Genomic DNA, 14,141 nt, shown 5'->3' on the forward strand with positions numbered 1-14,141 from the left:
AGAGTTCCCTTGATGTATTCATATTCTTTTGCAAGATCATTAAATATGTGATACACAGACCACAAGAGTAGAGAAATTTAAGAGGACAGCACTTCTAATAATTAAAGTTTAATTAGAAATGAAATGAAATATTTTTAAAGTTATGTGTTAGTCTGTGGAAAAATATGATTTGACGTTAGAACTTTCCAACGATGGAACATACTGTCTCATGAAGTAGGAGTAATTCTCAACACGGTTTGGCAACTAACTCCTAGAAATGTTCAGAGAGGATTCCTGTATTAGCGGGAGACTGGGTCAGATTATTGATTCCTAAATGTCTGACTACATCGGAGTATCTCTTGGAGAGCTCTTAAAAAACAAAAACAAATAAACAAAAACAGATTGCTAGGCTTTTACCCAGAACTACTAAATCGGAATCTTTGGGAGTCAGATTAGGGAATCTGACTTTTAAAAAGCTTGCCAGGTAATAGTGCTGAAAAGCCAGGCTTGAGATTTATTGGAATAGATGATCTTGTATGTCTTTTCTCAATTTAAGGGTTCACAGACAACGTTTTGGATTATTTCCATTGTGGGGGAGACATGTACTAACTAATAATTGTATTAACTAGTGAATAACTGGAATGCTACAGGTAATGGGGTAGGGAGCAACACGGAATTAAAGTACTTGAAAATATTGTCATGGACTTTTTATTGTAACAATACTAGTTTGAATGCCAGCTAAATCTTTTATGTATTAAATATGATTTATTTAGAGGAGGTCTAAGAAATGCCAATAGGACTTTTAATAAAATTGTTGGTATAGTCTACATCTATTATGCTGTCCAATGACCCCTATTTTAAGACTTAGGTGATAAATTCCTCTAATAATTCAGAGCTAAGAAAAATTTTGTTTCCCTTGACAACACGTTAAGAATCTATTGTGCTTCTATCTTTTGCTTGGATAACCAGAATCTCAGAGCTAATTTTCTTCTCAATTGCAGGAGCTTACCTTAACTTTGATTTTTTGATAGAATTTTTGTCTTCCTCTGCCCCTCTACTTCATCTTTCTTTTATACTTTCTATTACTATTTTTCTTTTAGTTTATGTTTATGATCTGCCTTCAATTCTTCTAAAAGAGTATTCGAACTAAATGACCATTCTTATCCTTTGTTTTGCTTTGGGGGAAGGAGGGAGCTGTGCGTGCGTGTTTCTTGGTTGGCTTGTTTTTCAACAGAGAAAAGAGGAAAAGAGCACAGAGAAAGTGGTCTTTGTTTCCCAGGTGCTCAAAATTCTTAGAGGAAATCACTCTTCAACCCTTCTTAACCTGCAGAGAAGACAGCAAACATAACTGAGAGTGGGACCAAGGGATCCAGGTACTGGAGGGGACATTGAATTATGTTTCAGTGGCATCTTATAGATTGAAGCTCTTGGGCCATTAAGTTAATGTTCATGGTATAAACATACAATTATACTATTTGTCATTTCAGAATTAAAGACAGATTTATTAAGATGGCAAATTTTTCATCAATTTCATCTTAAATTACTATTTTGTAACTGCAAGTTGTCTATCTAGATATCACCTGTCCCGATGCGTGTAGAGGATTGTTCCAATTTTGGAAGCAGAGACCAAAAGTTATTGTTTCAATTCTATTTTGTTCATTGACTTGAAAGCAAAAATATTACCTACTATACAACTCTGTAACATTCTAGTGCTTCCTCATCTCAAACTCCACAGGATTGTACTTGATATATAAGACCATGATGATTCTTTTCACTTCCCTAATGGATTCCACAATGGCAATCCATTCATTCTTATAAAATGTTCAAATTCCTTAACCTTGTGCAGCCCATACCATAGAGACTGTGACCTGATTAAAGCAGAATACTCCAAAGCTATAACACCCAGAGAAGAAGTTTAATGGGGTTACTCAAAAAGCGTCATGGCATCCATGTTTCTACCCACTGGGAGGTACATTTTCATCTGAAGTCTTAGTCAAGAAATTGCTTATGCATTCAAAGAAACAACAGCACTGTAGAGCTCAGCTAACAAAGCCCTCAAATAGAGCAGAGACAAAGGGAGAGCTACAGCAAATGTTAACAGAGAAGAGTAGAAGGATACTCACTAATAAAGCAAACTGACAAAGTTGCAATTATACAACCTTCATAGTTTCCCGTATGTATTTATCCCCAATTTATTATACCTAGTTGATGTACATATGTTTGTCGTTTCCATTTATCTCTGTGTTTTGGCACCTAGAACATTACTTGTACGTAGTAAGTGCTTAGTAAGTATTTGCTGAACTTACAGACACATTTACTTTTCATCTTCTTACCCAGATTATTAAATGTTTATCTTCTATTTCTTTGTTATCTGTTTCCTTATAGTAGTAAGTACATGGGTACTAAGTCTATGAATTGAGGTTGAATAAAAAAAATTTATTATTTTTTTCACTGGAAATAATAAGCTTGGGAAAAATAAAGGCAATCACCTGTAGTGTTTATACTTGAAAATGCCTAGCTAGGATAGGAATAGAAAAAAGAGATCATACATTCAGAAAACAATTACGTGATAACGGGACATTGATTCAAAGAGCATGTAATTTCTCACAGAGTTAACATGAGTATCCTAAGACATTCAAGATAGATTTCACCAGAGAAATCATTGATGGAAGAATTTAAACAGCAGGCCAAGCTATCAAGATCTGTAAAACTAGAACTGAGATGAGCAGCAGGCTGGAGCAGCATAGTGATAGCAAATTGAAAGGGAAATGTTTCATGCAAGAAGCAAAATGCAGAGGTAGTTTTCAGATCTTTGAGGTAATTCCAGTGTAGTACATACTGCTTAAGGGCAAGAGGGTAGAAGAGATGACTGCAATATCCTTCCTAGCTCTCACAGAAATAAATGTAGTGAGGAAAAAAAGAGTGAATCGAATTTGAGCAACCAAATGTATTAGATCAGAAGTATTGATTTTTTAAGATTAGAGTTACAAATAATTCATATGCATAAATTATTTCTATTGTTAAAATGCCCTTTGTCAAAATTTATGAAAATTTGAAAAAAGAATAACAAGTGCACTGATTTGAGGATGAAACTACTCTCTACTCAGAACTGATCTTCATCACAGCTGGTTTTTCAAGACATATCTTGAGAGAGAGCTAAATAACAGTTCAGATAACTCTTTTTGTTCTTCCTGGAATCCTAAGCCATTTTTTTCTATTTTCTGTAATACTATAGTGTAATTTTACCTCTTTAAAGTAGTTTTAAAAAGCAGGGTAGCTTTTATACATTTTAATAAATACATTTTAAAAAATGGGCTAAGGATTTGAACAGATACTTTAAAAGAGATATATAAGTGACAAGATGGAAAGATGCTCAACATTATTAGTTATTAGGAAGATGCAAATTAAAACCACAATGAGATACTACCACACATCTAAGCCTCAAATTCTTATAGAATTTAGACTTTACCTGCAGAATTAAATTAAAAAGAACCACCCATCCCTGAATTAGTGTTCTGCTGCTATTATCTCTCCTTGAACATCCAACTTTGTTTAGCATTTTTTAATTGTGTGCGGAAGTCACTGTAATTTCAATGAAGCTTGAATCATTTCATTTCTTACCAAATAATGAAAAGAAAACTAACCTCATGACATTGCTTTCTTTTTCTTACAACAAAAGGCTAGTTTTCTATAACACATTGTATCCTTGCTCATAGCTAGAGCAGTCTACAGACAAAACAGAAAAGGCTTCTCTGGAGCACAGAGCATCTTGGCACTGTTGTCCTACAGCCACTCCCTCTGTTACCCCTAGTCTTTCTTTATTTCCTCAAATCACAATTATGCTCATTCTTTTAAAGCCTGAGTGCCTAGGTTTAGGGTTTCTGAAAGCCTTTTGCTCTAGGAAACTCAATACGGAGCTGCCAAACAAGCAGGACTGATCTCTTGTGTCCAATGAGATGCCCTGTGCCCAGCCAGACATATCCCCTGCTCTCAGAAAGCCTCTTGTTCCATAGACAGCAGATTCCTGAGTTGCCATTGTTGCACTCCGTGGCCATCACCATTCCAGGAGCTGCAGGAGAGAACAGTCTCCTAATGGCCTCCTGCATTTTAATTTACAGCAGTTACCCACCTTCTCCCAAGAGATCATCCCAACTAAACCCATTATACCTCATATGCCTGTAAGTCACCACGAGAAACTAGGCACACTCTTCCCCATGTTTGCCACCATCACTTGGACCCTCAACCTCACAGCACCATGTAAATGCATTACCTAATTTAATTTCTTAATCCCCTCCATCCTCTAATCCTTCCAACACTGCACCTTTAGGAATACATGGTCCCTCATTTCAGTCTCTTGTTGGAGAATTTCCTTCATGCTTGCCAGTGGAAGCTGGCTTTGCCCAGCCATTTATTTCCTAGTCTTTTCTCCTTCCTTTACCTTCAAAAATCTCCAGCTCCTTTGATGTTCCTTCCTGCTATCAACTTTACCATCAGATATCCACCTGGTAGCAGTTATTTATCAACTATTCATAAATTAATGACTTTAAAAAGTCCTTCATGGTAATCCTTCCTACTCTTACCTCTGTCACCATTCTGTGGCTTTGGAATTCACATGGTTAATTTATCTACCATACTGGACACTGAATTACTGCACTCCGCACATCCAGTGATCTTTTCCTGCATCTCACATTAATTACTCACTGTCCTATTTATTCCTTGATGTTATTATTATTATCATCAGTAGCTGCGCACTCTCATCTTCAAACATCTTACTTCCTGACCACACCTCTTACCTTCCAGTTTATTTGCTCTAGTTCTTGCTTTACTAAAATTCCAAAACCTCAATGGAGACTGCCAATCCACTTTCCCTATCACTTTTTCACTATCTATCACCCACTTCATGACCTCATTTCCCTCCCAATCCAATTTATTTATACTTCATACTCTATTACTATTATTACAATTAACTCCCTTGCAAACACCCTTTGCGGTCTGTTCCTTTCTTCCTTTCTTAGACTCTCCTGGAAAAACTTGAACCCTAATTGAAATCAATTATTTTCCTACACTATTCCTGCACAGAGGCAGTTTAACATGGCTGGAGAAACACTGGCACCTGACTAAATGCTCACTTGAGATTGCCTAGAAATTCTACTACATATTTTTCGTTTGTTTACTTTTGCACTCCCAAAATGGCGTCACAGCTTCGTCTCTTCCCTCAAATCCTATACACCTTTCCCCTGATCTTCATGCCCAGTAATTAATCTTTCTTAACACTCATTGACAGATTAAAACAATTAGTTAGATGTTTTGTCTGTCTCACGACACCAGAAAGTAAGTTTCCTTAGAGAAGGAACATTGGGTTCCTTGTCTACTGCTATATCCCTTATGTTTAGAATTGTGCCTGGCATATTGTGGCTACTTAAGAAATCTTTGTTTAATGAACAAAATGAATGATTACTTAGAATAGTGTATATGATGTTTAATGACACAACAAAGCATTTAAAAATAATTATTAGTAAATTTACCAGTAAATGCCCAATAAATAATAACCAGTTATAAATTTCATATTGGTAAGTTTTCTTTAATACTTTTTCCATACTAATACATAATTAATCTTCTCATAAAAACTACTTTCAGCATGCCAAATTAAAACATTTACTAGATACTGAACTTATGTAGGATGCAGTTCCTGTCCTATAGGAGTTTTTAATCACTATAGATTAGATAACAAGTAATATCTCAGTTAGACTACAGTTCACAAAATATAGAGCTCTTTGCCGTGTATTATCTAATTTGAAGTATGGAATAACTCACAGATGTTATAACCAAAGCTTGGAGAGCTTAAGTGTCCTGCCTAAAGTCCCCTGGTTGCTAAGCGGCCCAGGCAGGTCTCCAAAGCAGATCTGCTGATTCCCACTACTTCATTATACCATGAAACTCCTTACTCATTCCTATGTTCAAAAACTAAAAATTGTCTCCCACTGTATATCAGACAGACAGCCCAGGTGGCACAGTAGTTAAAAGCACTCGCTGCTAACCGGAAGGTTGGCTGTTCGAACCCACCAGCCCCTCCATGGAAGAAAGATGTGTCAATCTGCCTCTGTAAAGATTTAAGGCTTTGGAAACCCTATGTGGCAGTTCTACTGTGTCCTGTAGGGTCACTATGAGTCAGAATCAACTCAACAGCAGTGGGTTTTGTTTTTTTGGTATATCAGAGTAAGTCCAACTTGTTCTCTCATAACCTGACGCCATTCTTCTGTCCAACTTCACATCACAACTTTCCCTATGCACACCCTGGGCTCCACTGAAATGGCCCCATACTCTTCACCAACACATCCTTCTCATGGTTATTAAAGGCTTTTCCTGATGCCTCTGATCTTCACTTGGAATCCATTTATGTGGGCCCTCTTTCAAAAAGATCTTTTTTTTTCCCTACCTCATTTTCAGTAAGATTTCCCCTAAGACTTGCTCGCACAATGATTTTTCCCTTCTCCCAATTCCTGGTGCTCCTTCTGTTTTGTCATTAATCTTGTTATTGAAACATGTAAAGCTTGTATTATCTGGTCTATGTAGAAAAGTTCTGTATTTTAAATAAGACCAAAAACTTCCTTGAAGACAGGGACTATATTTTCTCTACAGAATCAGCAATGTGCTAATTGTACAGAGGAATCAATAAATGAGTAATTCAACAATAATTTATTTATAATATAAATATTATATTTATATAATAAAATATACATTTATATAATAAATAAAATACATATATAAATATAAGTACTCATTTATTTAACACATGCATTAAAAAAAAAAAAACCTTTGCCTTTGAGTTGATTCTGATTCATAGCAACACATGCACAGCATTCACAACCTATTTATTCTCTCATTTATCGGCTAAAATTTTCTACATCATATGAATTATCACCGTTTGTCACATAAAATTATTTTTATTTTATAAATTTCAGAACAGAGAAGAATAAATCACTTTCTTAGTATTATAAAAAGCATCAGCAGAGGTCAAACTAAAAAGCATTTTATTTGATTTTCAATTATTGTGATTTTATGAGTAACCTACATAGATATATATTACTTTCCAGATATATATATAATGCATAATGAAATCACAAAAGCATTTTCAAAAACATACAGTATAAAATTCATTGGCTACTGAACTGGCTCTTAATTCCTGGATACATTCCAACATCCCAAATTATTATCAAAGAGTAAAAAATGAGAAAAATTTACTTCATTCTTCATTTTCACTAGTAATTCTCTAAAAATCAATTTAACAGAATCTTTTCTCTTTTCTTTCTTTTATTTTTTGAAATACTTTAGACTAAGTCAAGTTTAATTTTGAAGTACCTTATTCAATAAAAGGAAATAGCCAATATAAGGAAAAGCTTAAGGTTTTTGCCACTTTCAAAAATTTCACTTAAAAATGTTAAAATTGTTAGATTATTAATCATTTGGTTGCAAATGTAAATGTATATGATTTGGAATAATCAGTAAATGACCTTATGTCATACTAATGCAAAATATCAAATATAAAAACGTCAAGAATAATATTTGCAAGCAAATGAATTCCATTTAACAAATAACTTATTTCACTGTCATAATCTATAGTGACAAATAACCAACAATTACCACAGAAATAATAGCCTGTAAGAAAGTACAATTCTATTGCTGACCAAATCAAGTGTTATCAGGTGTTACTTAGTTTTTAAGAAAATAGAGAGATTAAAACAAGAAAATGTGGGGAAAAAAATGTCAGCTATGATATTGCTTTTTTAGTAAGTTTAATGCCATTAATTTTTTTTAAGTTTATGCATATAACTGCTTTTCTTTCAAAAGGTTTTTAGATGCCTATAAAAAAGTTTTAAAATAATTTTTTTTATTATTGCTCACTTTGTGGTTTAATTTTATTTCACATTCAAGAGTATTTAAAATTAAAACGCATAAGAAGGAGCTTATGTTTCAGCTACATAAAATGACAATAATTCTGTAAAAATAATCCATTATTAAATTTATAATTTGATATGATAATTTAAGGAGATAAATAATTTCTTGTCAATTTAATTGTTTCCGTGTTAAACTAGAAGTTGATTCTTAATTGAATTTTTCTAGTTAGCATCAAGAAGCGTAAACAAAACAAAAGCTTAAAGAGAATTCAGGAAAAAAATTCTCTCTATTTTTTGCAGCGTAAAATCAACAATAGGACAGTATATTTTGTGACACTGAGAGAAGATATGCTCAGCGATCGCATACGTCACCTGGAGGATGTTGATACCTTTTTCAGCAGCAGTAAGGAAGGACCTGGTCCAGGAGAGCATGGAAAGAATTATCAAAGTGTCTGCCATGATACTAAAGGGTCTTTGCGAATAATAAGAGCAAAACCAAACCAAATTGGAAGCAAATCCTTATCTTGCAAATGCCTCATGACATATTAAGTAAACGTTGGCAGAGAAACAATTTGGTTGTTTTTCTCTTTCTTTTACTTCCATCTTTGGGGCCTCATATTTAAATCTGTGGTGACCTGGTCCCATGGCTGTTTCTTGTCATTAAGTTGGTTGGAAGCCAGATGTATTGCTAAGAACAAAACACATTCTTTCTGAATTCCATAAGACCACTATTCTTTTATATTTCATGTAAAAATAAATATTACTGATATTATAAAATCTAGAATCCTTTAACTTTGATCTATATAATAAAGTTTTAAGTCAGCTTTTGGCATAAAAGTTATTTGTCTGGTACTCTAAAGCTGTCTTATTTTCTAGAGAGACACCAAAGTTGTATGACATTCATGCCAGACCAGAATTATACTCTCTGTGTAAAAATCATGAACATTACTCAGCCAGAAGGACTTGGAGATCCTACTGAGTATGTCTTCCAGATGAATAACCTTCAGAACTTTACAGACCATACCTTCTTTACATGAGGAGGGACATGCTGTCCAGTCACTATATGGGGTCACGATACAGTCCTTCCTACAAGGAAGCAGACAAGGCCTCACTGTTTCAGGCCTAAGGCTCTCAGGACACCTAAAAAAAAGCAAAGGGAAATTACTAGTCCTTCACAGTCAGCCAGGGGCCTCTCTGGTTTTGACAAGAACTATACAACTACAGCAGTTCTTTCAAACTGGACCTTAATAAAGCTTCTACATGCAGGATATATAAATTTAATAATCGTCATTATGCTATCTAAAACAAAATATAATAATTATGCTTTATCCCTTTACAATAATCTCTCCATTATAAAATATGTATTTTTAATATACTGTATAAGAAATTTTGTGGGAATGCAAGCTATCAATTTAAGGACTCAGTTCTACATCTTTGTATAATAAGCTTAATGCCTATTATAAGTTTCCAGTTATTCCAGACTTTATTTTTATAAAATATGTGTAGCATAAAATAAATTTATAATGGTGTACATGTTCCAAAATATTGTATTTATAGCTATACTTTATGTGTTTCATAATAAACAAGTAAAATTATAATAAACAGCTTTTGCTTTATCCTTCATTTTATTTAGCATCTCTATTCTCATTTTTTCTTCTTTTAGTCCCTAGTTTTTATTATGGGACTTTGAATATTTTTTATATTTTTATAAACTGCAAGATCTTTTTTGGAACAAAAAGAGTCAATATAAATTGTTATTGTTGTTGTTAGGTGCTGTCGAGTTGTTTTTGATTCATAGCAACCCCATGTGACAGAGTAGAATTGCCCCAAAGGGTTTTCTCGGCTACAGTCTTTATGCAAGCAGATCACCAGGTCTTTCCCCCATGGAGCTGCTGGATGGATTCGAACCGCCAACCTTTGGTTAGCAGCCAAGCACTTAACTGTTTGTGCCACCAAATAAACAGAAAACATGAACATGAAACCAGAAAAAATAAAATACTGTGTGTTTAACATTAATTATGGTAAAAATAGATAAATTATTATTTTCAAAAAAGCAACAAAACTGTGTTATTTTTTGGGATTACAAGAATAAGTTCAGAATGACAAACCACAAAAGTTTTATTTTGTATAAGGTTTGTACTTCCTAGAACATCATTTTCGGAAGTTGATGTATCAGATCTAAGTATATTGTCTGTTTCATTATATACTTCATGATGTTTTAGATTTCCGAACTCTTCCCTGCAGTTTCATAATCTGATTCTACTATGGCTAGTGAGTAAATGTTGGCCATGAACATGCACACTAGAAAAAGTTTTATATTATTAGGACAACAAAATACAACAACATAATTCAAATAATTAAAAGTAACTTAATACAGTAAAACCTGCGAAAGCTGGAACTGTTTAAGGTGGAAACCTGTCAGAGAAGAAAAACTCTTAATATTTTCCACTAATAGAGAATGGTAGAAAAATGGTTAGACTGAACCCTGTCAAAGGTGGAAACCTTGCGAGACCCAGAAAAACAAGCCAGTCCCTTTGAGTTCTGGTTCTCACAGGTTTCACTGTATTCTCACTCGTAAGCAGTTCTCCTCTGAGGTCACATACATCCCTGCCAACTAATCTAAGAGGCAGTGAAGAAAGAAACCAAATAACCAATATAACTCTTGCTGGAATAAGTTGATCAATTAGTGGGAAATGGGATTTAAAAATACGCCACATGGGGAAGCCAAATTTTTTGTATGTCAGGATAAATTGTCTTTCATCAAGTAAATTAATCAGGTTTTCAGAACTGAACTATAAGTGAAAAAAATTAACACCATTAATATCTTTCCCATAATTTCTTTATAGCATTTTATTATTTATCTACATGTCCTATCTCATACATAAATATTATGTTCTAATCAATTATATAGGTACATACTTTCCTCTCTCTTTAAACCATTAAAGTTTATTTGAAAATGGATTTAAAAAATATATAGGCTTCAACATATCAGAAAGAAACAATCTCCCTGATTACTACTGAGGATAAACTTAGATTTTTCCTGATTACTATGAGCACTCAAAGTCATGGACTACAAAGAAATTTAGATGTGAATTATAGAAGTTAATGTATTGTTACAATTGAGATTATAGATCACTAGAAGTACAATTTAACCTGCATTCTTATCCAGCAAATATTATATGGCAAAATCCCACATATAATCCAGCTAATTCTTTTGGAACTATGGAATTATTGGTTAGTAATTATTATTGAAAACACTCTTTTTCAATAAGGCAATTTTATAACACTAACAACGGGAGCATTACTCAATTGCGTGCTCTTCAAATTGCAGCCCTGGCTAAATCAATAGAATTTACAATGTTATCATTGACAACCTTCAAATATTCAGTTTTAGTTTAGAAATGTCCACAGCAAGATACTTGGCTAACTGTGGAGAACAAAATTACTAACAACAAAGCTGTTAAATGAACACACAAGGATAAATTATATAGCCTAGATTACATCCAATAAAACTAATTTAGACTTCTTTGGAGAAGCAATTGGTTCAGTCAACATGCTTCTTTTCTCCTTTGTACTGTTTTTATTTAGTGTTTGTGGTTTAAATCAAGGAATTGATTTCTCCCCAAATCTTATTCAAGGTCAAATTAAACAGATGTGATAGGAGTTGAAGTTTGTTACTTGGAGGATAGAAAAGATCAATAACATTGATTTCACCATTGCACAGTAATCAGTTTTATTAAGAGGAGTTTAAAACAAGGTTTCTATTTGCATACTTGTTTCAAATGTCTGGTGTTAAAAAGTATTCATTGAATTTAACCTACATTTAGGGAGAAGGGCAAAAACATTTTCTTTTGAATACTTCGTATTTGCTTAATTTTCCAGATTTTTAAGGGCAAAGTAAATTCATTTTTTTTTAACAAATCTATACATGCATCCAGGTCATTGAATAAAAGCAGCAAAGGTAAAGCAAATTTTTGATGGATTATTGCAGTAGTTTGGCGTGAGGCTTCAGGATACACTTCCTATTGAATGATTTAATGAAGCTATTACGGCATGCTCGTTCATACACAGGTTTGTACGCAGGCACTTGCTTGTTGTTACCCATTACTGGGCAAACTATTTTGTAGTTTGCATAATGAGTAAAATACCAACGTCTACATTTGAAAATTAATTAAATTATAAAACAGGAACAGAGTGAGCTTATTCATAGAGGCTCAGGACAGTGATCCACCATTCTGCTCCACTACAGGTCAGTCAGGTTATAATCCTCTGTAGTGAACGTTTCTACCTCTATGCTTGTCCCAGAATCCTCCAGGACTCGGGACTTCTGCTCCTGTGGTTACCACTACTGAACTTCAATACAAAAAAACAAAACAAAACAAACCTGCTGCCGTCAAGTCGATTCCGGCTCATAGAGTCCCTATAGGACAGAGTAGAACTGCCCCATAGGGTTTCCAAGGAGCGCCTGGTGGACCCGAACTGCCAACCTTTTGGTTAGCAGCCATAGCTCTTAACCACTACGCCTTCAGGGTTTTGAACTTCAATATACTGTACATTAATTTCCAGAGTTAGATTCATAACAACATTATCATAATTTCTATCAAAATATTGGTTTGGGGCTACTCATTAAACATGTGGAATATTAGGAATATTATTGCAATTTATTCAAATCTCTTATGGCATATATATTTTAATGTTTCCTAATTTCAAATTTTATAAACAAATAGAGTGTTGGGTAAAATATCTCTAATGTCTATAACTTTGGCAAGAAAAAAAACTCATAACAGGAATTTTATATATCCCTCTAGAGTTTTTCATACATCAGGTATCATTTCCCTGAAACACTAAGAAGTATCTCAAATTCCTAAGACAAAATAACAACTTCTAACATGTATTGAATGCTTACATTAGTGCTATTTTTTCATTTAATCCTTTCAACAAACTTTTAAAACTGAGGCCAGAAGAAGTTAAGTACCATGCTTAAGATCACACACACTTACCCTCTTGACTAAGTACTTGGAAAATATGAGGCCACTTTTATACCCATGAAAAATTAACTGATTTGACTTTTCATGTTACATATGGTTTGAATTTTAGAAGTTTATGTTGTCTAAATTTTGAAAAATACGTAGGTTCTCTTCCCAAAGAAATATTATTTTTAGAGTTGATTGCTTTTAATTAATTTTCTCTTTGATTACTCCAGTAAAGCTCAGTTACTTGTTTTTGTTTATATTTCCCTTATAATATGCCAGCTCTCTGGTCCTTTGTCCTTCCCTCTAGCAAAGTGTTAGCCTTGTTGTTATAGTACTCATAACCACAATGAGAAACTGATAGTTTCTCTGCTTATAACATCCATCCTATCCCAAGTCTCTCTCTTGGAAGTAAATGGCTCACTATTTTAACCATTAGAAGATGTAATAAGTTTGGCCTCGGTATTTTTAATATAGTATTTTCTAGGGGAATTGAAAGGCAGATCATAGAAGGCTACTACCCAATTAAACTAGATTGGCAGCCTCCATAACCTACGGGTATATAGGAGGTCATGGATGACCTACACTGTCAGGACTTCACATACTGCCTCGAGCAAGCACTTCTCTCATTGACTCACTAGCTTAATAAAAGTGAAAAGTGCTACTATAAAACAGAAAGTAGGTACCAAATAGAAAGCTTCCCCCAGAATTTATGGATCCCAGACACAAGACTCTCAGGCTATTATAACTTTATCAGCAGCTGACATTCAAAACAAACACATCTTACTCTTGAGGACAGGTATGACAAGCATCAGAATGCTCCACTTCATGAAGCGAGTGAAGCCTGAAACAATCCTCTGCAAGGCTGACCAAAGGATTTACTGTTGTCATTCTAAAGCCCTTACTTTTTGGGTCCCACTTGGCCCACATTGACTCGTACACAAATGACTTTTCTTGTCTGCATGCCGACGGAGCAAGAGGCCTCCCCGTTCCAAGTTGTAGTTGTGTTGAAGGATGATACTGAGGTGTCCTCGATGCACTGGCCCCAGGGACCAGTTTGCCAGTGGTACACAGTACAAGGATGCTCATTACAGCTGCGCACCTCTTGTAAAGCACTGCTATTTGGACAGCGAGCTCTACCTACAACAATGAACAAGGGTAGCAGATTAGATATGGTGCCATCAGCAACCTTGCCATTCTCTGTTCCTTGGAATTAACACGGTTAATGATAACAATTATATCTGCTACTTGATTAGCACATAGCATATGATTAGCACGATGCTAGGTAGGCAAATTA

General features: G+C 34.4%; 1 protein-coding gene across 1 annotated transcript in view; it reads right to left on the reverse strand.

Annotated features, from left to right (window-relative positions):
- THSD7A (thrombospondin type 1 domain containing 7A) overlaps positions 1-14,141 on the reverse strand; it is a 277,288-nt gene that overhangs the window by 78,793 nt on the left and 184,354 nt on the right. Inside the window, exons 8-9 of the mRNA XM_004389354.1 lie at positions 13,750-13,984; positions 8,899-9,014 (exon numbers count right to left, since the gene is read on the reverse strand). Coding sequence (XP_004389411.1) covers positions 8,899-9,014; positions 13,750-13,984 — 351 coding nt within the window. The remainder of the gene's footprint in view (positions 1-8,898; positions 9,015-13,749; positions 13,985-14,141) is intronic.

The sequence above is a fragment of the Trichechus manatus genome, unplaced genomic scaffold (assembly GCF_000243295.1).
Source record: "Trichechus manatus latirostris isolate Lorelei unplaced genomic scaffold, TriManLat1.0 scaffold00242, whole genome shotgun sequence".
NCBI classification, from domain to species: Eukaryota; Metazoa; Chordata; class Mammalia; order Sirenia; family Trichechidae; genus Trichechus; species Trichechus manatus.